This window comes from Pleuronectes platessa, chromosome 20 (assembly GCF_947347685.1).
Source record: "Pleuronectes platessa chromosome 20, fPlePla1.1, whole genome shotgun sequence".
In the NCBI taxonomy this organism is placed as follows: Eukaryota; Metazoa; Chordata; class Actinopteri; order Pleuronectiformes; family Pleuronectidae; genus Pleuronectes; species Pleuronectes platessa.
In genome coordinates, this window is record NC_070645.1 from 16,866,281 (window position 1) to 16,890,789 (window position 24,509).

Genomic DNA, 24,509 nt, shown 5'->3' on the forward strand with positions numbered 1-24,509 from the left:
CTCTGGCTCGTCAGTCTGATCCCAGCGTATCAAGGGGACTCGGCGGCTCCCATCCGCACGGCCAAGGCAGAGCGCCGACATCAGGAGAGGCTTCGTATGCAGAGCCCCGAGCTGGCGTTCGGCCTCGACAAGGACCTGTCCCCCGCCGAGAAGAGAGCTCTGGAGGCTGAGAAAAGAGCCATGTGGAGAGCAGCACGGTAACAGAGCAAATCCACACATGACGACTCCGGTTAGGAATCAAACACGTCCTTTGGTTCATTAAACCTTTCATTTACTTTTCTCTTTATCCTCACTTTGTATTTTCAGAACTGGTAGTAAAAAAAGAAGGTATCCTCTGAATTCTAGGGGTTGAATCAGTTTTTAACGTCATCTGTGTCTGTCCAATTATTGATGATGTAAAGATACTCAGATTAACCTCCATTACAACTTCGCTTCCCCCGTCACATTTCCTGATAAACAGGAAGCTGCTCAATAATCAGGATTATTTCAAAAGTGCATTAATGTGCAGTTAACACAAAAGCGAAATGTGTTGTGACGGCAGCGTCCTGTATGTGTGTGTGTGTGGTTGTTAGTCTGTCTCCCCTCTATTATTTCAAGTCTAAAACGTCTAAAAAGGAAAAAGCCTATTTATTATTTCTGCTTCTCTTACTTGTGTGAGTGTTTTATCTTCCACTCTTTGGTTTTCTCCTCTTTTTCTGTCTTTTCTTTCCTCCTTCCTCTCTCTCTCCATGTTTCTTCCTCTTCATTTCTCTCCTCCACCCTGGTGTTCTTCATCCCACTCTCCCCTCCTCTCGGTCACCCTCTTCCTCCCCCTCTCGCCGGCCTCGTGGGCACAGGCCCTGTGGTCTAGAGGACGATGTTAGGCAGTATGAGCAGGACCTGGCTAAGAGGCTCTACCAGGCCCGGGTGAGGGCGTCTCAGGGCACGGCTGAGGCCCCCCAGCCCCCCACCTCCTCCTCTACCTCCTCCTCTGCAGCCTCCCAGCTCAGGTCTGCTCCGCGGCCCAGGCCACCGGGGCCAGACGCACGGCATCATGGGGGTGTGCTGGGGTGCTTTGCCGTTGGTATTTTTGCTAGAGGCCGGTTTTGGAAAGGTCCAAGCAAGCACTCGCAGAGACGACACTGTGACAGTGCTTCACTGCCTTTCTAGAGCTGTCTTGCTTCTGCACGTCTTTGCTGTTTCCATTTCTAGCTTCCTTTGACTTCTCCCTCTCTCTGCCCTCTGTCCTGTCGTCCCCCCCCCCCCCCCCCCCCCCTCTCTCTCTCTCTCTGCAGCCCTCTCTTCATTTTCATTTGTGCCTTGCTGTTCTCTTGAGTTTCCATCCTGTGATTTGCACTAACACACAGCCTGCAGTAGGTTTGCAAGCTACTTGTGAGTTCAGGGTAAACCTACTCGCAGTAGGTCGTCCTTTTCCTGGAATGCCCCAATGGTTTTTAATTGTGCAATGAAATTCAACCGGTTTGTCACAGCACACCAGGACAAGGAGAACCCAGAGTTAGTAGTGAGTGGTGCTGCGCCCACCTCAGTGGTGTGTGCCTGTTTGTATCATTACCTCCTTAAGGCTTTAGTTTCATTTCTCTGATCATGATGGTGTCTCTTGCAGGATGAAGTCTCTGGAGCAGGATGCGCTGAAGGCTCAGATGGTCATCGCAAAGTCTCGGGATGGGAAGAAACGTGGGACGTTAGACCAGCTGACGGAGTCTCCGTCGCCTGCTCCCACACCCTCTCCTACACCTATGGAAGGTAGGAAGCTGCTCTCTATCCGAGGTCTGAGGCTCATGTACTTGTGTCCTGGATTTAAAGTTTCTCATGTTGGCCAATCAATGACATTTTTAAATATTTACCTCCTTGATTTAAGATCTCAATTTCAAGAACTGTGTCACTGTCCAAATACTTATGGACTGGACTGTATATCTTGAAGTACTCTGAAGTAAACTTTTAAACTTCTAAGTACATCTTTATATCTTCAAGTAGATCTTTTCTTACATTTTCTATCTTGGTGTTTTTCCAGCATCTAAATTGGAGAAGTTTGGAAACGTGGCTTGTCTCAATTTAGTAGATAATCTGCTTCCTCCAACTTTAAACCAGAATTTATTTGCATTCATCATGAAGCTTAATCCAGCTTTGTTTTTTTCTCTGACAGAGCTCAGTCCTTGTGGAGTCACTTCACCGGGCAGACTGGTAAGAATCAACTTTAAAATCTAACTGGTTTCAAAAGTTTGTTTTCCTCAGATTTCTCCACCGGCTTTTGTATCAGTGTGGAAGTTTTGCTGTTTCCTCTGTGAGGACCTTGAGAGCTTGAATCATCAAGTATTTGAACAAATCTCTGATTTTGCAGTTTTATTCTGAGGAGTTTTACTTGAAAAGTCAACAAATGAGGTTGTTTGTTTACAAGCTGGAAAAAGGTAAAAGTAGATTTGCTTCCAAACACATTAATTCATCATCTTGCTCATTGTCACTCCGGCCAATCAGCGCTGAGAACACACTGCTCTCCCATCATACGCCACAGCTGGCTGTCTGAATCACCCATCAGCCTCTCTGCCTCCTACCTCACCTTTCTCCATTTCCTCAACTTTTTCCCCTCCCTCTCCTCTTTTATTTTGATATTCTCCCTCTGCAATCCTTTCTCCTGACCTATTTTGTCCCATCCTCCCCCCCCCCCTCTTCTCTCTCTCCCTTGACCTCTGCTCATCCCTGTTTACTATCCTTCTAGTCCCTGTCGTCAAAGAAGTTTGACTACCGACAGTTTGCCGCCATTCCTTCTTCCAAACCCGTATACGACATCCAGGTATTGGCTGCATGCCGAGATCCTCCCGGGCCTCGTCCCTCCTCCCCGTGGCCTCCCCTGCTGCCTCTCTCTCCCCCCTCCGGTTTCTCTGTTAATCTTGAGGCATCGGTGTAAACGCAGTCTCGGTTGTGGCTCCGCGGTCGATCCGCACTTCCTGCTCTGCACGGTCACAGTGGTGTGACTCACTAACTCTCCCCTGCACAGTGAAACTCCCCTTTGACTTTAGATAACGGCACAGAACCCCCCCCCCCCCCCCCCCCCAACACTCACATGCATCATCAGCAGTAACCATGGACCTCTCAGCTAATCGGTCACAGACATTAACACTCACCAGCTGCAGAGACACAGTTTTTATCTCCACTAACCAGATTTGGTCTCAACAAACTCTGCATCTCCTCCACTTGTCACTTTAACATCTGTCGGCTTGTTCCACGCATGCGTCGCACTTCAGGGGGAGTAACGCGTCCAACGTGGAATTTCCTCTCATGCTCTGGCTTCTGCGTAAGGCCCCCCCCCCCCCCACTGCACTTTAGTGTATGCGTGTGCCACATGTTTAATTTTTTTTGCGAGACGTAAGAGAGGGGGAGGGGGAGCTGGTGTCTTACTTGTCCGTGGTCAGGTGTCTGTGGTTGTCTGTTGTCTGTGCTTTTCTCTACAATTACCTTTTTATGACAGTTTTGACCTCTGACTAGGCAATGACTCTTTTGACCAGCCTGCCCCCCCCCCAGCTGCTAAAAAGAAACTTGTTGAGGAAACACTGTCCTGAATGAGTCAGTGTTAGTCTGACCTCATCCTGTGAGTTGTTATTCAGGTGGTGACTGGTTAAGTAACAAGCTGCTTCTAGACAACTGAGTTAAACTATAATCTAACATAATAACGTGACTGGTGTTGGTTGCTTCATCGTGCGTTGGTGGTGTCGGTGGACTGTTGTACGGCTGTACGGTGTCTCCCCCCCCCCCCCCCCGAACCCTGGAACCTGACGACCCGACTAAACCTCCCTCTGCTTTAACATGCCACTCTCTCCCGGGGGGGAGTAGAGATACTTCCTGTGGCTCTGACAGACGGGGAGCTGACATGTTGCCTCACTGCCAGCTCCACCACTCACCTGGTGAAGGTTTCCCCGAGGGTACAGGCCGCCCCCCCCCCGCTCCATTACTCACTGTCCTGTCTTTTCTTCCAGTCTCCTGACCCAGTCGAGGACCTGCAGTTCATTGACGACGGCTCCAGCAGCCCAGGTGAGAAGCAGAGCGACTCAGTGTGTGTCTGTCTGTGTGTGTGTGTGTGTATAGACACTCAGTAAGAATTCATTACCTCACGTCCTCTATCCCCTTTGATTCAGGTGCCTACCTGGGATAAGCAGCTCCTATTGGTAGGATCCTGTGTGCATGTGTTTGTGTCTCTCTGTGTGTGTGTGGGCTCAGTTTGTATGAGTGTGTGTTGGCTTGTGGTTTTATCCTCTAACATGCTTGTGTGGCAAACTGGGCTCAGTTGTGCGATCTGAAGCAGCCACTGATGCTGAATCCAAAGTGGAAGAGAAACACGTCGAGTCCAATCAAATGATCTGATACTAACTTTGATCTGGAGTGAGCATGGTTTGGTTTAAAGCTTATAAGGAGCTAGATCACTGTGACATAAGGTTTAAACTACAACAAGTATAAAACTAACTGGGTGCACATTGGTTCCTGGACTAGCTTTATTATGAGAACAGCTCAGGGAGGTGTTTCTGCTCCTGCTTTGACTGCGGTGCTTCTCCAGCAGGTTTCAGGGATCCGTCCAGTCGCCTCCATCTTTCCTCCTCCGCTCTGCTGGTGATGGGGTTTAACTGTCAAACGATAAGAGAAACACAAGTGACTCATCTTGTTCTGTTTTGTTGTTGTTGTCTAGGACCCACTGCCAACCCCGAGGCAGAGGTCGCCCCCCCCGCCGCCCGCCACCTCCGCCCTGGAGGAGATGGCCTTGTACAGCAACAAGCGCAAACTGAGGCAGGGCCGCCGCAGCCTGGAAACCGCCGTGCCCACGTAACCCCTCACACCCCGAGAGAAGGAACCCGGACACACACATTCACACGCGCTGTGGAACACTGGCAGAAAAAAAACACAAGGGTGCCGAGTCACTCAACACTACATGGTGTCAGTAGAGCCAGAGCTACTCCCACACATATATAACCACTGCAGAGACTACAGAGCTTGATAGTTGCCACACACACACACACACTCACTTATATCCTGCGTGCCAGTCTTGCCTTTACAGTCTGGGTGAGTCGGCAAGTTGCTCAACGGGCGAGGCAGAGCCTGTGTGGTTAGCTAGGATCGCTACTTACAGACATTCTGTTTTTATTTTTATCCACGCTCTGCCTAGTAGATCTATTTTAACAAGAGGTGACCGAAATATTTAGTTTTTTTGTTTTATAATTGTCTCGCTCCAATGATTAAAGAAAAACAAAACAAAAAAAACATACTGGAAGAGAAAAGAAATGGGTCATATCTGTACTAATGATATTTTTAGACTTTCAGTGACTAGATTGTAAAACGTCGGGGGGGGGGGTTCTTGTGACAGGGGCGGACAGGAGTGTACATATTAACTGAGGGAACATCCTGCTACCTTCATGCTCACTAGCTTTTAAAAAAACACACATATTGTTTTGTTGCACTGACACTGATCAGCTTTTTAAGAACATATCTTTACTAATTTATTGTTTTACTCAATTTGAAGGCCTTTTATTTTACACTGTTTTAACACATCCGGTCCCTCTGGGTTGAAGCATAATCCCAGATTATACATTTCTCCTTAAGGAGTTGCTCATTACTTTATCATTAAATCTACTTTATTAACCTGACCAGGGGCGTTTTGATTTGATCATATCTCCAGCTTTAGACAGCGTGGATGAAATCAGCATCAAACTGAAACGTATGACCACCTGCTGGAGGCTGGAGCAGTTACAGCCACTCAGAATATTGAATATCAACATTTGGGAACATGCTTCATTTTGCTATTTGACGGTACTGACCCTGCCTTACCCTCACCCCCCGATTATCAAATATTGAATCAATGTGAATCATTCATTTCTATCCTTTGTTTTATCAAGTGACGTGAAGGTAGCAGGGTTTTTTTCTGTCTATCGATAATTTAAATCTGATGCCACTGAGAAAAAAAAAAAAAAAGTCATTTATTGTTGTGTGAATAATGTACAAATACTGAAAGAAGAAAAAAGCAAACTTTGGGTTGGACACGGAGCCGGTTTGGAGCCGGACCAATCGAGTGCGTGGGTCTGGACGGGCTCTGCATGTATATTGATCTGTTGGTGGGAGAGAGGTCGGAGCCCATGAGAAGCTCCTCCCACACGTTGACCACGATCAGCTCGCCGCTTGACGTTCTGTCGGTTTAGGAATCTGACGGGTATTTTTGCAGAATCACAGCATCGTAGCATTTGTGTTAATTTAATGTAGGGTCTTCTAATTCTAGCTTTCCATGTTGCTCACGGACTGAATTCAGTTTGTTTGAAAACATTTTCAATGGCTGATCTCTTCTTCTTTTTTTTTAAACTTACAGTAGATCTTTTATTTCCCCGGTGGGTTTCACTACATTCATTAATGCAGTGTTTCAAGTTTGTGTTGATTCTTTTGTCGTGAGTTCTGTTTGGGGGCTTTTACTTGCAAATAGGTCGGAGGGATTGGGTCAGAAGTCCCGGGGTCGAGGGTTAGAGCTCATACAAGACTGTAACTAGTGAATTTGTACAACCAAAGAAGTCTATTTTGTCGTTCAGGAATAATAAATTTTACTTTTCATTTAAGAAGCTGATTTGTGGTGCAGTGTCTTTTGTTCGTGATTCGTGTCTAATGGATTTAACAGGTTCAGTGTTTCCCCTTGAGATGATGTTGAGTCACTGTGGTTTGTACATGAAACTCACTCAAGTAGCAGGTGGAGTTTGAAGGAGCCTCTTGTAGCCGGAGTGAGCCCGGACGTCCCTCTGCAGGGGAAGAAATACATTTACTGTGAGTGACGACATCTGATTCACAAAAAATAACAATCCAGTAGTCTGAAGACACACAAACCCTTTTCTGCGTCCGGCAGCGAGCGTTGTGGAAGAACTGAGCACTGGGGGCGTCGGGAGGAAGCTCTGCCTGTGGCTGCTGCTCTGTATCGTCGCTCTGGAGCTGAGGAAAGAGCAGAACGACACATTCCTCTATTCAGTGTTAAACTCGAATGTCGTCGTTCCTCCATCTCAGCTAATTGCACTTAGTCAATTTATGGAAAACAACACAGCAGCTCCTGATAATTAATATGCATTTACTAAAAGTAACAACTCCACTTCTTAAATATGATGGAAAACAGACTCACCAGTGCAAGTGTCTTCTCCGCAGGGGACAGGGAAGCCGTCTTATACCAGGTCTCAAACTCTGCACATGGAGAATTCAGTATTTTAAATAATTGGAAACCTTTCGCCCTTTCATGGGGGCTGTGAATTCAAAACTATTCATATGCAGAAGACAGAACTGACCGGAGACCAGGCGCACCCTGCACTGGTGCACCAGGTGTTCACAGTAGTTGACCTCTGCCTTGACGTCGTGCAGCGCCACGTGCCTCAGCCGATACAGAGTCTTCAGCTTGCTGAGCTGCAGCAGCAAGTCGGCGTCCGGCTCCTCGTCCTCAGATGGATATTCATCTTCTTACAAAAATTACAAATTCAAAAATGGATTTAGCTTTTCCATCCTTTTGTCAAGTCCATCATTATAAATCACGGTGTGTAGACATAAAAAAATATATGAATTCCAGTCAAGGATTCAAAAGAAAGTATGTTTCTTGTTGATCATCACAAAATAATCTCAATTGGAAACTTCCCAAACTCCTGGTTGTTAGCATTTAAACATATGAGATGTCTCAACACCTGGATTTAGACGTGACAAACACCTCGAGCCGCTCTCATCTGCTTGTGTTGCAGCAGTGTGGACATGACGTGGTCGATCTCTCCCTTCACAGCGTTGATCTCCTCAGTGAGCTGACGGACCAGACTCCTGCGCTCCAGCAGCACGGCCTTGTTCTCCTTCAGGATGCTGCTGATCTTGCTGCCTGGTCCCACCTTAAAGTCCTCAAAGCATTCGGACTTGGTCGGAGGAGACCTGGACACAGACGGAGAACCGTGAATGACCGTGTTCTCACTCTGTTTTAAAGATGATCAATATCTGCACTAAGAGAAATGACTACATGTAAACTAGCCACTTACTCGGGCTGAGCGGGTTCCACTGGTTGAGCCTCCTGGTTCTGAGCCTCTGGTTCCTGGGGATCCAGTTCTTTCTCAGATGTCTGTGAAGTGTTCTGCTTCCTGGAGGACGTCTCACAGCGCTTCTTTGACGATGGACTCCCGTCTCCCTGCGTCGTGCTGTGGACCAATGAACCGTTAGCAAAACCAAACCAGTGCATTGAACCCAGTCGACTCATGAAAGCTTTGATCTTATCCCATCAGGTCAACATCAGGACGTAGGAGATCGTTATTTAATCCTTCAAACTGCTGAGTTCTGCTTAATGAGCTTTTCTCATCAATTTAATAAAGTGTTTCCCTGAGAGAGGAGTAGAGGAGGTGAGGTCAGTGGCGCCCCCCCATGGACATCAACTATTCGCACAATTTAGTGGTCACTGCTGCTGGGGGGGGGGATTACTCAAAAACAACACAACCAATTTTCAACTTGACCCTAAAAACAACCCGTTAAATTCTAGGGAGGATTTATTTTCCCTTCATGAACCTGGTGGAAGAAGCTCTGAGCCTTGTGGCAGCGTCATGAGCTCTCCTAGCAGCTTTAGACCTGAATCTTCACTACCTGTGTTTGTCTTTGGACTTCTTGGTTTTGGTTGCTGTCGTATTTGCACGGCGAGTTTGTTTATGCGAGTCAGACGCCACAGAGCCGCCGGCCTCCGCCTCCTCAGTCCCTCCTCTGCCGTCCGACTCCTGCAAAGAGCACCATCGGATCACAGCTCAGTCACAGAGAGCTGTTCACTAAAAATACACAAAATGCTAATTTCCACGAGTCGTGCTTCAGGGACGACTCGTGGACTGACCTTCACATCGGATGTGACGGCACCGTGGTCTTTCTTCATCGAGCTGCAGGTGCTGCACATCACATCCTTCTGCTCCTGTTTCCTGCTCACAGACAAAACTCAAACATTCAATCAACTCACCCATGAACAAATAAAGCCCTGTTCCAATATGTTCAACTGTATTTTTGAAGATGTGAATAAGAAGGTGATACTCACTGCACAGCCAGTTTGAACTGAGCGAACACTGCTTCCACCTGCCTGATACTCTTCACCTGCAATTCAAAGTCATGCACAGACACATTAAAAGCCTGAACTCCACGTCTTACTGGTATTGAAGTGATAATACTTAAGTTCTTAATGGTTTTTACACTGATTTCCATTAGGGTTCCGTCAAGGTAGCTCTGGACCTCGGTGCTGATCTCGGCCAACTGGGCTTCAGACAACGGCTCGTGCTCGACACTCTGGTTCTTCAACTGGTGAGAGATGAGCGGAGGCCATTTATGTTGGTGCTCCCAGTAAACCAGAGCTACAACCATTAACCGATATAATGAAACATGTGTTGGCTCCACTCACCAGAGTGTTGTGGATGGACATCTCCTCTTTCAGCGTCACCAGCTCCTTCTGAAGCTTCTTGACCTGGAGCTGATCCCAACAGAGAAACTGATTGGATCAGGTGTTCTTACCCGTGTGAGATGATGTATCAGTGTGTTGAAGGAACTCACAGCTGGATCCATGTGTTCATTAACAGCTGGTTGAATCTTGACATTTTTCATTCTTCTTGCAAAATGCATGGTACAAAGCTGCAAAGAACAGAAATGATCATCCAGAGGTGAAATGAGGACATGTACAGTAGAAATACTTCTTTATGTATATCATATAATCCAATCCGTACTGTTTCATCTAAATGTTCAGCCTCCCCGTAGACGTTGGCCACGAGCACCGTGTTGCAGTTCCCTCCTGGAGAAACAAACATTAAGTGTAACTACACAGAAGAAGAAGCCTGGTGATGGGTGTGGTTAAACACTGAACACGTGCTCCTCTCACCCAGGGAGTTTTTGAGGGCATGCGTGAGTTTGGTGTGTCTGAAGGGAACGTGCTCCCTGCGGCGGTCGGCCAGGGCCAGGATGGTCTGCTCCAGGAAGGACAAGGACTTGTTGATGTACGTGGATTCTTTTAACATCTGGCCCTCGGACTGGAAGAGCGGGCATGGGACATAAAGTTAAATGAGAACTCAGGCTGGAGGACAGACAGAAACTTTCATTACTTGTGAAGATTCAACCCAAACTCACCCCGGTCTTTCCCAGCCGCTCAGACCCGGCCAGGTCCACCAGACTCAGCTTGGAGGTGACGTATTTGGCTTCAGATAAAGTCCGCGAGCGAGACTGACCAAGGAAGACATGTTTAAAATGATGTCTGACTACAGGAGAAGCTGTGCAGACAAAGAGTGAACGTGTGAGTGTCAGCTGAGCTCCTCACCTCGATGTGAAGGCTGAAGATACAGTGGGACCTGGAGGAGTTCCTGTTCAGGGCGTGAGATCCGGTGACCCGGTTCATATCAGCCTGAGGCAAGACACAAGAGCAGCTCGGGTTTCAATGGATTCATTCATGAAACTAAGTGAAAGCTGCATCTCTCCCATCAAAGTCAAACACTGAATCTTATGGGCGTAAAATTAGAACAATATACAACTTCACCCTCCGTGCACTTTATTAGGAACACCATACTAATTTGGGGTCGACAGGCACTGGTCCTTTAAACAGTCTCAGTTCTGTGAAGGTGGTGAACCTGTGTCCAATGAAGCCTCAGATTTCAGGTCTTGGTCGACAGGAGAGGAACACGATGCTGTTTCCTACTGTTGTTATCCGACCACCTTAACACCTTGTAGACGGATGTCGCGAATTTTGGAAGGTATTGGAAGCACTCTGCCGCCATCTAGTGGTCGAAGTGGAAAATACATACTAGCCCCTTGGGACTGTGCAGCAAAGTTATTTTGAGGTATTAAGATGTATTTTAAATACTGTGATGATGGAACAGCAATGATTGTACAGAAACATATGTTGTTACTCAATTTCAATCAAAAGCAGCATCAATCTACATACAAGAGACTGGAAAATTTGTTAAATTAAGGTTATGCCCCATTATGCCTAATGTCGCTAATTTGCCTCATACCTTAATTTTATATCTACTGTAAATGCTATATTGAAATTAACAATCTCCATTTAATTTAGCATCTGTATTACAGCCAGAAACTCAAATAATAATTGTTTTCTATAATTGGAAATTAATTCAGGCAGTCAGGGGTTAAGGATCCATGTGTTAGTGCATTGTGAGATATCTGTGTGCTCACTACAGGTGTGAAGAGAGGCAGGTCTGAGCTGCAGTGACCTGTCAGCTCTCATCAGCAGTGTGTTTCCTCTCTGCAGACCTGCCTCACTCTACGTGTTTGGTTTTGAGCATCAGCAGGTTCAGAAATCCTCAAACCAGCACAACTGGCATCACATTACCATGAAGTCGTGAACTGGGAAATCACATTTTGAACATTAACTTGAGCTCCTGAGCTGAATCTGAATGATTTGATTTGCTGATTGGATAACATGAATAAGGTGGACTGCTGTTCCAAATAAAGTGCTTTGGTAAAATAATATTTCACAGTAAAAGCTGCTAAATGGAAGTCAATTATATCGACATACTAAAGCTTTGGATTTCAATAGTTTCAGCCATGGAAATATATTTAAAATATAATAAGCATCAATTTAAAAAGTAGTGGCGCACCTCAAACATCAGGTCGAGTGCGTCCTCTTCACTGAACACCGGGTGGAGAGACAGACCTTTGATAACCACTCCTCTGCCCGGCTCCTCCATCACCACCAGGCCCCGAGCGGACGGGGGAGCGGAGTCCTGCAGCGGAGACACTGGGGACAGCAGGTCCAACAGCGTCTCATTGTAGATCTCCATGAAGGACAGTTGCACTGAGAAGGAAAAGTCCGTCCTCCTCTCGATCTCCTGGAACACCTGAGGACAGTTTTAGATGTTAGAGGAATGATGTCCCCGGAGCAGTCAGGAGCTTCCTCAGGGACACAGGTACCTGTTGAAGAGCTCGGGGGATGAATCCTCGCTGCTTGTATGATTTCGTGGACCCTGTCATGGTGTAGGTTTTCCCGGCACCTGTCTGCCCAAAGCACATCACAGTGCCTGGCAAAAACATAACACAAGACCATTACCAGGACAAAAAGAATTAGGGAATACCCCCCCCACAGAAGTGTGTTGATCTGAGAGATCTACCGTTATAACCGTCAAATGCTCCCTGGACCAGCGGGTGACACACTCTGTCATACACCTCCTCCTGGGACACGTCCTGCAGGACCCCCTCCAGGCGGAAGGACCAGGAGCTGGGTCGGCCTTTTATAGAGTCCTGGGTCTTCTTGCTGTCTCTCCTGTGGTAGATGTTCACAGTCTGAGGACCGAGACACAAGACAAGTTCTTATTTGTTTACATGGCAAAACAGGGAATTCATTTTTAAGCACAAAACAAATTGTGCATTTGCATGGTGTGGTCTGAACAATAACACAAATGAGTTGATGGTCAGAACATATCTGTAAATACCCAGGGAGGTCTTTCAATAACTGTCAGTCTATTCCCCTATCTGTAATAGATATCCACACATAGATATGAAGTGTTGCCATTAATTGCTACTTTGCATTTTCTCTCCTGTGTCCAAAATGTTTAACAAGACAAATATGACCAATTAAATTAAAGTTAAGACGTTTAACCAAACAAGAGCCTTCATAGAATAACACAGAAGGAAAGCACGTGATATTATAACACGTGTGTTGTATGCAAACATCCATATTGTTGTTTATAAGAACAGGTCTGGGATCACCTGTCCGTCAGGGAGACATTCCACGAGGCCCTGAGCGAAGTGAGCGGTTGGTCTGATCCGGACAAACACTCCGACATTCCCGCTGTGAGCCTTCATCGTGACCGCAACACAACCTCCGCCGGAGAATCACGTGGAAGAGTCTGAAACCAGTGGAACCATGGACTTCCCAACAGGAGAACGAGCAGTGAACTGGGAGCTGGAGTCGTGCCAGCTGCCTTTGATGTCGCCGCGTTTAGAGGCAGGGGTTTCCAATGCAACGGCGCGTGCACAGTGTCCCCAAGGTGGCAGAGCGCGCTCCCGCACAGCTCTATTTCCGTATCAATGCATGAATTATATAACTAAATATGTAATTAAATATGACATTAAATTTGATGTTGCTCTATATTGTTGTTCTGATATTGTTGTTTTATGTACAGTGCACCAACCACACCAAGGCAATTTCCTGTATGTGCAAATATACGTGGCAAATAAAATAATTCTGATTCTGACATTAAACTAAATATAAGTGACAGTAATTATACAAGAGCATGAATAGATCATATTTATCCCTTACAATGTCCTGGTTTACATGAATACGATGTTCTTATTGGCTAATAACAAACACACGTGTATAGTCACGTGTGTCTAATTGAGGCTGATTAGTAGGAACAGCACAAACTGACGGAATGACACGTTAAAATCAGTGTCACGTGTTTAAAAGGAACAGTCGTTAAAGACTTAAAGGGATGAGAGAACATAAACAGTCTGTGGATAAAACCGTCGGTTGTTTATTTCACTGTTAAATCTGTAAAACAGTAAACTGCATGTTTTCAAACAGCCCGCCAAATCAGACATCGAACAACCGGAAGTTCCCGTTGCTCCGTGTGCCACAGTGCCCCCCTGTGGCCGGCGACTGGAACAGCGGGAGGAGGTGTCGGCATCGTGGAAATGAAACTGCTTCGATTAGTAGATCAACAGAAATTAATCGATTTTGATGACTAAATAATCGTTCAAGTAAAAATACGGGATATTTGGAGATTCCAGCCTCTTAAATGTTGAGTTGTCTTTGTCCTACATGATGGAAGATTGTTTAATATCAACAAACAACGTTTTAAAGCATTAAAAAAAGAAAATAGATTTTTGGAATGTTTGCCCCCAATAAAACTAAATGTTTGAAAATGTTTGAATACATATAAGTGTGAAATTATAATGCGCATTTTTTTCTAAAACAAAACTATAAATTAAGAAAAGTATTCAGTCTGCAATAATTTCCTTCAGTTTATAGGTATTTGGTTCTGACAAATGAATGATTTTCCAACTAAAGGCAACACGATTAAGGTAAGTAATTATTCAGCACTCTTCCCATTTTCCTGTATATTATTTTTCAGGGTGAACATGAAGGACCCACATTGAAAAGGCGCTTAACAGATGGAAGCAAGACCTTCTATACCTAATTTATCTGTGGAAAGTTTATTTCTTAATATGCTTATTTTCTCAAGATAATTTGAGGTCTTTAAAAAACTTTGGTGATTTTTAATGGTTAAGAAAACTATAAATCAAGACATCACAGGAATAAACTATTTATAAGGGAGCATAACACAAGACCTTTACCGAAAAAAATTAAGTGTAAAAATTGACATTTTTCACTTTAAAGATTCAGACAAGACTTCATTCAAGAGGATCACTTTATTTTTTTGTGTTAGACTCTTCTCTTTTCATCACAAATATTATCTGTCCACGCGAAGTGTCCCAGCAGGGATCAACATTCCCTAACATCTGTATGGAAAGGACAGAAACACAGAACATAAATCCAGTTCATCTTCACCTCTCTAAACATAATTAAGCTTGTAGTAAAAACCCATTTGATTTTAACCAGGGCGAACCACCGTTTTGGACGTGGATAGCACTCATGTTGGATTTGGTGACAGTTTGTATTTACAGACCAGCGGTAACTCTGACTCTCTGCAGATGAACTTATGCACAAACTAACTGTTCTACACAGCTGCATTGAGGGCTGAGACTGATAATGGTGGAGGAAAAGCATTGATAAAAAAAAAAAAAAAGATAAGTATTTTGTTGGCATTGTAACATCTGTGACAACTGAAATGCTGTCAGGTGTCAGTAAAGCATCGGTTGCCAGAAGAATGATTCGGATTAGAAGCTAGCTTCAGTTACTCTCTTGTTGAAGTCTAAAAGATAGCAAAATAAAGTCAGGGCAGCAAAATCAAACAGTGGATATGAAAGACAGTTAGTAGTTGAAATCATCAGGCAAACTACATCAGCACTACATTCTTCAACATAAGGATTCTTTTTTTTATTTGTATGTTGTTTATTTTCACTAAGTGGTGAGATCCAGAGGCAGGCAACAGCCCAGGAGACAACAAGCAATGTTCTCTTCAGATGACAAAGCAGTTTCTATCAGTAAGGCCACTTAATATAGAAATTCTAAATGAGGACCACAACCTATCCCTTCTTGTCCATAGATCTCTTCAGGGTGTCATCATCATCATCACAATGATGATGGGGGAAAAAAACATAGCTTCAAGTTTCTAAATCGAAGAGCCTGATGGCCAGCTCGTATGTGGGGGGGATTGGTGTTTGCCCCCTTCACCACCACAGCGGAAAAACAGCTCAGTCCACATGGTCACCACCAGCTGTGCTGCTGAGGTAGTTTCCCCACTCCCAAACCCCAATTGCAACTCAAAAACACACCTCAAAATAACCATGTTGCGATTGGGTTATAGCAATCTTGCAAAAAAATAGATATTTTCACAGAAGTTTGTAAAATCATCTTGCCTAAAGTCTTCTTCGATCCTCAGTGGCTTTATCAAAGCAAGTTGAAGTCCAGAGAGAAGTTGCGCCATACAACCGCTGCTCTGAGTACAATCCCAAAGGACAACTATGTTGTTGTTGTTTGATGTTGCTGCAGTGTTGTACGATTGGGTGTATTTTGCTAATTCCTTTTCTACTATTCCCTCTTTTAACAGCCCCTTCAGATGCAGTCCTTTAGGTTTGCCAACCAAATGTGTGTTTGAAGTGTTATATTGATTTAATTAAAAGGGAGTGTCACTATTTGTGTGTGTGTGTGTGTGCTGTTGTGTGTGAATGTATCTGTGTGTGTGTGTATTTAGGCCTGTGTGTTTGTGTAAGTAACCAGTGTGGTGATAGAGGCAGCATGAGCTCAGTCAGGACTGCAGTCCACATAGCTGGAGTTCAGCTTTCTTCGAGGGACTGGGCAGGACCGTGCTGGAGGGGCCAGGGGACGGAGGGGAGCGGCTCTACTTATCCCCGAGGATGGCGTACTGGTTGTCAAGCTGCAATTGCTGCAGAGAAGCGCCACTGGTCTCATCTCTACCACGGTTCCTGTGTTTCACAACCTCAAAGGTCTTCTCCATTTCTCGGTCCCTAAAAGACAGATGTATAACGTCAGTGTGGAAACGGCACAGAAAATGAATTCACCACGATAAAGTCAATCCTCTAAAATATGATTCAAAATAACGCTTATGAAATGTGAGTATTTTATATGATTTAATGTTCGTACATAGAACAGAATGTGATAAAAAATATCTGACATATTATAGACTGAACAATTAATGAAAATATATTTTTTTTAATAACAGACTGTGAAAGTTAAATTACAGTGACACCTCCACCACTTAAATATACCATTTTAAACAAACCATTCTTACCTGCGTGTCTCCACATGCTTGGCGGTGGCCATTAGAGAGGGGAACTGTGTGTCATTGAAGATCTCAGGAGGACCCTGAGTGGGACCTCGTTTGGTGGTGGTCAGCCGAGCCCCTGGAGGGCGATATACGCCAGAAGGCCTTGATTCAGGAACCTCTTCCTCCTCTGAAAGCAAAGAGATGACATGTGTTAGAAAAGAAAACCACATTATCAGGCGTTTCATTTACTGACATCACATTAGTTCAACCCCAGTTGTTAGATGTTTACAACGGCTTCAGGCAGAGTATGTGATTTCTTTGAGATGAAATAAATAAAACTAAAATGCGTGCAGCTTGGAACGCAGTTAAAACGGCCATTTGCTTACATGACTCCTACTAGTCCCACTACCCAGGTATTATAAGTGTCAACGAAGTTCTGAACCTTTAAAAGTAATATTTGATTCCTCAGGTCTCATGTTGAAAACAGGCCTGAAGATGGTTTACCCACCGATGGGCGCCGCAGCAGGAGGAGGACCACCTCCAGATTTGTTCCAGGGCCCCGACACCTTGTCTCCGCTGACCAGAATGATCTCTCCGTCCTCACCGACCTCCTCCTTCTCGTAATCGTCTCCCTCTGTCTCGTCACTGCAAACAACCAGAGGGACAGTTGAGACGAGAGGAAGAGCCTCAACACGAGGACACTGGAAAGACAGGTCTACCTCTGCTTATGTTTCCAGTCATACCACCTCTACATATCACCTTGTGTCCTTTAATTCATTAGAATGGCAACACACAGTATTATCTGTGGTTTTTCAGGTTCATTTGACAAAGAAATTATAATCAATTAATTTATGAGCATGTAATATCTGTATGTTTGGACAAAAACATACAACTGTGTAAAATAAGGTCGATGGAACTTGAGATTGAGACATTTTTGCACATTTAAAAAGATTAATGAAATTATTTTTTACTGATACAGTATATTTTCAGTTAAATCATGCTTATAAAGCTTTTGAGTGCATTACAACACCTGTCCTTTTGTGTGAATCAATCCAAATGATAGCTTTACCTTCAAACAGCTCGATAACTAGACTACACTGCCATCTAAACATATCTGGTATAAATCTGGAGCTAAGATAACTGTGTTCTTATCGTCTGAATCTGCCACGATGCAAAAAGGAAGCTGCAAAAATTAAATGTGTTCGTGCAGCCGTGTATTAAACTCTTTATTGATGCACTCCTTGTTCTACTGCTCGCAGAAGAATAATTTAGCTGTGGTCAAATCAATACTGATAACAGAACAGTCCCAGCCACTCAGCTGACGGCTGGGAGACTCAAATGTCAACCACACGTTTCCCCCCTCACCTGATCTGGAGAGCCTGGAGCCGGAGACCACTGTAGTCCACTTCTTTCTGCTCGAACTCTTTCCATTCGTCCTCCTGGCCAAAAGGGATACGTTAAACACACAAGCACAACACAAGAGAAAAACCCACACTGACCCATTTAAAAAAAACAGAACCTAGTGTAAAAAGGTTTGTGCTTGCACATCTGCATCCAGGCCCGATTACCCCCCTCCCCCCCAGGAGAAATGGCCACACAGAGGCAGGGCAGCCCCGTGTGGATCCACCATCCACCTGGTTCAGCTCTTACTACACAACCGGGTCTGATCAGCGGGTTAAAGCCTCGTGTGGTGTGTGGAAGCTCTCAGGCTCGTTTGCTAGCCACACCGTGGAAACTTGTGACAAATGGCGGCCCGGCCCTGCTCGATCCTCGGCCGGCAGGGGAGGGGGGGGTGGGGATGACAGCTCGCCCGTGGAAACACAAGGCCACTGTCACCGCGAGGGGAAAGCATGGAGGCCTTTTTTGATTTAATATCATAACGCCGAGTCACAGCTGCGCACGTGAATTCGAAAAAATTAAAAAGCACGTTATGCTAAAGTGTGCCACGGGGGATTGGGGGGGGGGGTGGACATATGCTAGCTAGCAACCGGCGTTTCCCCAGCACGTTTCCCTGAATTCAACGGATTTAGGGGATAATCTGGTGGGATAACAGGGGTCTGTGAGGCGGGTGGGTGCGGGACCATAACGACTGGGACCGGGGCTCTGGACGGGGACGCGACGCCGCGGAGGCAGAAAGTTACCGGGCAGCTGCGACGGTTACCTTCTCGATCTGCGCGTCCTGGTTCTCGCTCTTCGTCGACGTCGACTTCTCCCTCTTAGTCTTCTTTACCACGGCGGACACGAGTCCGGCGGGCGGCTCCTTGCCCTTGCCCTTATCCGTTTTCTTCTTCTTCTTGTCCCGCTTCGCGAAGAAGTCGTCCAGGCTCTTCTCCGGCAGATCCGCCATTTTCAGAAAGCAGCGTTGGGGAGTTAGCTTCTAGCTTCTAGCTTTTTTTTTTTTTTTTTTCTCTCTCTCTCTCCTGGTGGTGGTGGAGCGGCGACAAACGTAGGGGGGGTGGGGGTGGGCGGCGGTGAGGCGGGGCTGGGGGGGGAGCAGCGGGTCACACGGTCAAGCACACGCGGAATCGAACCTTGTTGCCACACTATCACCCGTGTTTCAGAGCAGACGAACAGAAGATGTCCTCCCTGCTTCCCTCACCACACCGCTGGCTACCCTGTCAACCATGCCATGCACGGGCTATTTGACAAATCTGCGCCGTCACCCGGAAGCGCTTCAGCCCTCAACCGGATGCAGTCGGAGCGTGACACAGAAAATAAAGGGCCACAGCGTCAGGACGTAGATCACGACTCACGTTTTAGTTTTATATTTGTTTACCACTTTCTAATGACGTGTCATTTACATTCAAGTCAAGTTTATTATGAAAGTAGATATAACAAACAACTGTACTTTGATCAAAGTGCTGTAAAAACAAGAAGAGGAGATTATACATTATGATACATTAAGTTAAGATGAGACAATACGATACATAAGATAATACGTTATGATACAATAAGATAAGATAAGATAGTAATTTATATGATAAGATAATACATTATGATACAATAAGATAAGATAAGATAGTAATTTATATGATAAGATAATACATTACGATTTGATCCAATACTATAAGATAAAATAGCAATAAATGACTTAGAAGTAAATACAAATACTTGATGAAGTGTAATTCATGGCTTCATTCATTACAACTGGTTTAATGACGGTGTATGAGCCATGTTCAACCCATGGGATGACGATTAGGAAATGTTCTATCAAAACCACCATTGATGTGTTTCATCACAGTGTCATTATTTACTCTGCAGCTCAGATAGCACATTGTGTGTTTGCAGCATCACTTCAATGAGTCAGAAGGATGATGACCAGTTTAGAGGCCCACAGAGGCCTCTGGTTAACTCCATATCCTGGTCTACAGAATTGAATTCACTTCAAATTTGTTAGAAATGGATAATGCTAAGATTAATGTTAAAGGCTCAATAACAGGAGCCATGTCCACTTTGATTAGAGAGGAGCAATATCAATCATGAGCCAGAGGTGCTTGTTTTATTATTATTCTAATATAGTTTCAATCACTTCCTTTGTGTCAAGCAAATCAAAATGACTAAAGTGTGCAAAAGAACAATTTATATAGCTCAATTTTATTAGGTCACATATGCACCAATATTTGAAAATAAATCATTAAACCCACAGACTTTATCAAAATAATCTGTAAAGGTTGAAGGAAGCTCTGAGGGGACTTTTGGTTTTCAAGAAGCCGCTTAAAAGTTTCCATGTGAACTTTATATTATTTAACCTTTTGAAACGTGGTCACTGAGGAATTATTCCTTGGCTCCTTTTTTTGTACGATTTATATTAAGGAAGTTGGAGATGAAATATATTTTCTCCATAGAGTTTGTTTTTGTTAATGGAGGACTGTCATAAACTGTAGCTGTACGTTATTTATGTCTATATATTTTGTTCTTATTGTGTTGATATTTCAATAGATTGTGGCTGCAGACAAATGGCATTCACCCACTGTGAGCAGCGTCTTATTGTTACTTGTAAATATAGTAAGTTCTAACTTACTTTAGGATAATTCTGAATTACCACAGGGAATAATAATTTTCTCACTTGGTAGAATCATAAATGTTCAATAATAAACATATATTGTCTAAAGACACAAATGTATGTAGCAGCTGATGTATCATTTGACAAAATTGTGACTTAAAATGCCTTAAAATGTAACATGGATCTCAAAGCAAATCTTCCAAAGTTACATTTTTGGGGTAAAACCAATATTAAACACAAATGCAACCATTTACACATCATATTTTGACTGGATACAACCTCCAAAAATATATTTTTTAAAGGAGGAAACTTTAAATTCTTGTGATATTACCTCAGATTTTCAAACATGAGCACAGAAAACCCTGTCAGAGGTCATGCTTTAAACAAGTGTACAAATATCAATCACTTCAAATAAAGCCTCTCCTCAGTAGAAAAGCAGGTTGTAAACAGATTATTGAACTAACGTAATTTTCCCTGAGCTGGAGGTCACTTGACCAGATGCAGCACAAAGAGAAAATTCCAGCTCACCACATGAATGGATGTGCTGCGGTCAGCAAGGCTGTTTACTCTGCTCTGTTATATAAGCAACAGGTGTGATATCGATGATATGAGGAAGTGAACGTCACTTTTCAAGATAATAAATCAGACAATTAGACTCGTCAGTGTTTTTTTTTTCTGTTTTATTGCTCAGCAGTAAAAAGTACAGTGTATACTACAGTACAAAAAATACATCATGTTGAACACTGCTCCACCGAACGTTTTGTAAAATATCCACTTTTTGAGCGTGCAAAACAACAAGCCCACCTGTGAGCGTCCGATGCAGGAAAGAATCAATATGTTTAACTGTGTCGTTTGCCCTCACCGCTCGAACCGGTGACTTCAAAACAACAGCGCACAATGCAGAAGATCTTCAGCGACAATAGAGGCAGGCAGCATCGATTATTGAATAAAACTGCAGCAATGCACAGTAAAACAGATGATAGAAGGGCCACAGGGTCAATTATTAGACAAAAGAAATATTCAAACGCCTCTGTATGTGCTCACAGTAAATACTCAGCATACGGTACATTTTTTTGTCTCAGTGTTTTCATTGGTCAGGATCTTTGACAAACTCTAACACAAATCGTGTGTGTGTCCAGAGGAATCGTTCACAATCATTCGACATTTCAACAAACACGAGTTACATGATGGACTAACACAGTATCTGGGGAAACACTTACAGTAGCAAGGGATGGTCTAATTGTTTCCTACAGGCGCTGAGAAATGATTTCTCACGTTGGGCTATAACCAGTAGCGACTCCACAATACAGCGAAGAGGACGAACAGACAGAAAGACAGAGGCTCTCACACACACACACAGCCACACACACACACAGACAGACACACACACAGACAGACACACACACAGAAGATCGGATGTGATACAAAGTCTTGTTTGACTTAAAGTAACAGTGATATTTGGTAAAGGGGGGGGCAGCTGGATTAAACTGATCCGTCCACTCTCGCTCACACAGTTTGCTTACATGCACGACACAAGGCATTCACACACACGTTCTGAAATATAAAGGGCCAACGTAAAGAGTTAAGACATCTATGTGGTCCCTCTTAAGAGAAGCTGGTGACACACGAGGGCGGAGGCCATTTCACGTCAGTTCCACTCGACCGAGAGATGCACCATCTTTCAGAACGGCCAGATGTAAAGGCCGCAAATATTCCACTCAAATTTACCTTTAAAACCTGGGCTTGTCTTTATCAAACTGTTGAGAGATGAAAGTTAAGGTTCTTTACTTATTCACCTGCTTTGAAACATAAAAAGAAAATCTGCTCATCTACTTGGCACATGTCTTAAAGTGATGGTACTATTGGCCTTATATGAATAATATGATTAGCAGTATAATCCATAATCAGGTAGGTTTAGGCTACTTTTTACATTTCGAAAATATCTTTTATTGTTTTCTTTATTTATATTTCTTTCCCTGCATTTATCTGGGCTGTAAAACAACAGATCTGGCTCAGACTTTGTTTGCAATCACTTCCTATACATCTTCATTGTCTGGATTTGTTAGCAAGGTAGTAAATTAATTATTATGACAGTGTGTAGTCTCTAATCTACAGTAATCATTTTGTTTACATCCTATTTCCTACGATTTATTCCTTATTCGTGATGTATAAATCCTCTATTTGTGACTTAAAACTTGATTTGAATGTTTAGCTCAATTCTGTCACGCTACAAATATATTGTTATTCTTACAAATGTATTGTTTCTTCTAGAAGTCCAAGATTGTTGTTATGGTAAACTATGGAGTTCACACAATGGATATTAACTTGAGAAAAATAAAACTTATATATTCAGAATATCAAATCCATGAGAAAAGTTTTCCTGAAAAATTATCAATGGGGCATGAGCAGGTTAAATCCTGTGTCTGATTTCCCATCCCTGTCCTGAGCATGTATTTGATTAATCATGTGATCAATTGAGATTCAAGGAGATCACTCTTTCTTTCAATTCTTCGACTTTGTGAGTCTTTGGAGCGCTCGTGACTTTCTTGCTTTAACAGTTTGATAAATACAGACCCTGATTTCACACACAGCATTTTGCTTCAAATCACTGCCCCCCCTCCCCCAAGTTAATATTGTATGTGCTATATTCAAGTTCAACAGGCTATAAGTATTTTGGGATTGATTTGAAAGGAAAAGTAAAATTACAGCTTTAACGTTTTCATGGCACCTCTCTCTCTCTCTCTCTCTCTCTCTCTCTCTCTCTCTCTCTCTCTCTCTCTCTCTCTCTCTAGCAGGTTAATGTGGCAACATCCACAGTGCACTCGCCATCAAGCCACTGTCATGAAACAAAACCCACATATACTCTATATTTTATAAAGACAATAAAAACCTTTTTTTTAAAATCACAATTAAGCCTTTTTGTAGAAAATGTACATCAGAAAAATATGCAGGTGCATCCTCATAGTAAATAGTGTCTGTTTACATCCTTCCAGGTTGCTCTTTGTTTTTATAATATACAGTATAAAGTCAAAAGTCTCTGAATATTCACCACATATATAAAATAGACAACGACAGCAGGGGGAGTAGAGGAGGAGACTCAGTCCCCGTCTTCTCCGGTTCTGTCTCTAGATGGCAGAAGCTTTGTCTCTGTTGATGAAGAGGGTCTCCTGGCAGAAGGGGTTAACCAGGACCACGCTGCTGCCGCTGTAGTCTCCATTAGGGGGTAGACAGGTGTCATGGTCCTGCAAAGGCACAAATAATGTTAACACAGGTGTCTGGCTGTTAATCGAAAAAAGCTGTGAGACACGATTCAGTTACCAGGTTCACCATAAGGGCACACACTGCAGTCTACTGTAAGTCACCCTAAGGGCAGACAGCTGAGTGTGGAGGTATACAGAGTAAGATAAGGGTTTTGTGCACCCTGGGGGCTTTCTAAGGAGATGGTGAACAAAGATATCTGACAACGCTAGACGAGCTGACACAAGCGGAGGTGGAGGGGAGGATGTAACAGCCTTAATGGGAGGAGAGACAAAAGGGAGGGATGACTCAGAGGAAACAAGGCAACACTGCGATCCAATGCCTGAAAGGGTGGAGGGTGATGATGAGGTAGAAGTGGTGGTTGGTGGTGAGTCAGCAGTGATGAGGCCGTGCCGGAGGAGGGAGGTGTGAAAAACAAAATGATTTGTTTTACAGCGGCAATGAGGCCGTCTTTATCAGCGGGATCCAATCAAATCAAATTAAAGCTGTCATTTAGGTTTATGATCATCTCTACCAGAGCTCTCTCCCTGACCCACAGCACCGGGGAGGCTATAACACACACGGCTGCTGCTCTACAGAGATAAAGGTAAAAGGCCGGGGAAAGGAAGTAAAACCTGGGTGTCACCAGGGGCATCCTACACATGATCCAACCTCAGCTTCCCTCTCTGCCGCCCCCACAGATGGAAAAACGTGCAACGGTCGAGGGATAAAAAAGATGAGACACACACACACAAACACACACAGACACACGCAGTGAAATGGTCACTCGAGAGACGATAAGATAAAAACATGCTAAATGAATAAAGCAGTGATGAACAAATCAAAATGATGGGATGTGGAAGAGCAACGTGAATGCAGATTTAATACTCACTAAAACCAATGTGCCTGTTATACATTACAGTATCCAA

General features: G+C 44.0%; 4 protein-coding genes across 4 annotated transcripts in view; 1 reads left to right on the forward strand and 3 right to left on the reverse strand.

The window, feature by feature from the left end:
* The window catches only part of scrib (scribble planar cell polarity protein), a 55,822-nt gene extending 49,236 nt beyond the window's left edge, over positions 1-6,586 (forward strand). The window contains 7 exon segments of the mRNA XM_053412273.1: positions 15-197; positions 1,604-1,743; positions 2,144-2,181; positions 2,714-2,788; positions 3,969-4,023; positions 4,673-4,713; positions 4,715-6,586. Of these exon segments, the coding sequence (XP_053268248.1) occupies positions 15-197; positions 1,604-1,743; positions 2,144-2,181; positions 2,714-2,788; positions 3,969-4,023; positions 4,673-4,713; positions 4,715-4,810 (628 nt within the window). The 3' untranslated portion in view covers positions 4,811-6,586.
* Positions 6,587-6,695: 109 nt separating this feature from the next.
* kif9 (kinesin family member 9) lies at positions 6,696-12,792 on the reverse strand. The gene is made up of 19 exons (XM_053413078.1): positions 12,697-12,792; positions 12,099-12,270; positions 11,902-12,008; positions 11,589-11,828; positions 10,295-10,378; positions 10,108-10,200; positions 9,863-10,010; positions 9,711-9,775; positions 9,541-9,618; positions 9,392-9,460; positions 9,187-9,291; positions 9,035-9,090; positions 8,840-8,921; positions 8,602-8,729; positions 8,010-8,165; positions 7,691-7,905; positions 7,225-7,451; positions 6,841-6,942; positions 6,696-6,755 (listed from the first exon to the last, which is right to left on the reverse strand). The coding sequence occupies exons 1-19, from the start codon at positions 12,790-12,792 to the stop codon at positions 6,696-6,698; spliced, it is 2,283 nt and encodes a 760-aa protein (XP_053269053.1).
* A 1,554-nt stretch (positions 12,793-14,346) lies between these two features.
* cdv3 (carnitine deficiency-associated gene expressed in ventricle 3) lies at positions 14,347-18,750 on the reverse strand. The gene is made up of 5 exons (XM_053412109.1): positions 18,502-18,750; positions 17,706-17,779; positions 16,849-16,985; positions 16,365-16,527; positions 14,347-16,080 (listed from the first exon to the last, which is right to left on the reverse strand). Exons 1-5 carry the CDS (start codon positions 18,685-18,687, stop codon positions 15,954-15,956), a joined length of 687 nt encoding a protein of 228 aa, XP_053268084.1. The 5' UTR covers positions 18,688-18,750; the 3' UTR covers positions 14,347-15,953.
* Positions 18,751-22,927: 4,177 nt separating this feature from the next.
* Positions 22,928-23,587, reverse strand: tmem108 (transmembrane protein 108; the record flags this gene model as incomplete). Its single annotated transcript, XM_053412110.1, is given in 1 exon segment — positions 22,928-23,587. A coding segment is annotated over 1 exon segment (119 nt), but the record flags the coding sequence as incomplete, so codon positions are not given.
* Between the last annotated feature and the right edge of the window lie 922 nt (positions 23,588-24,509).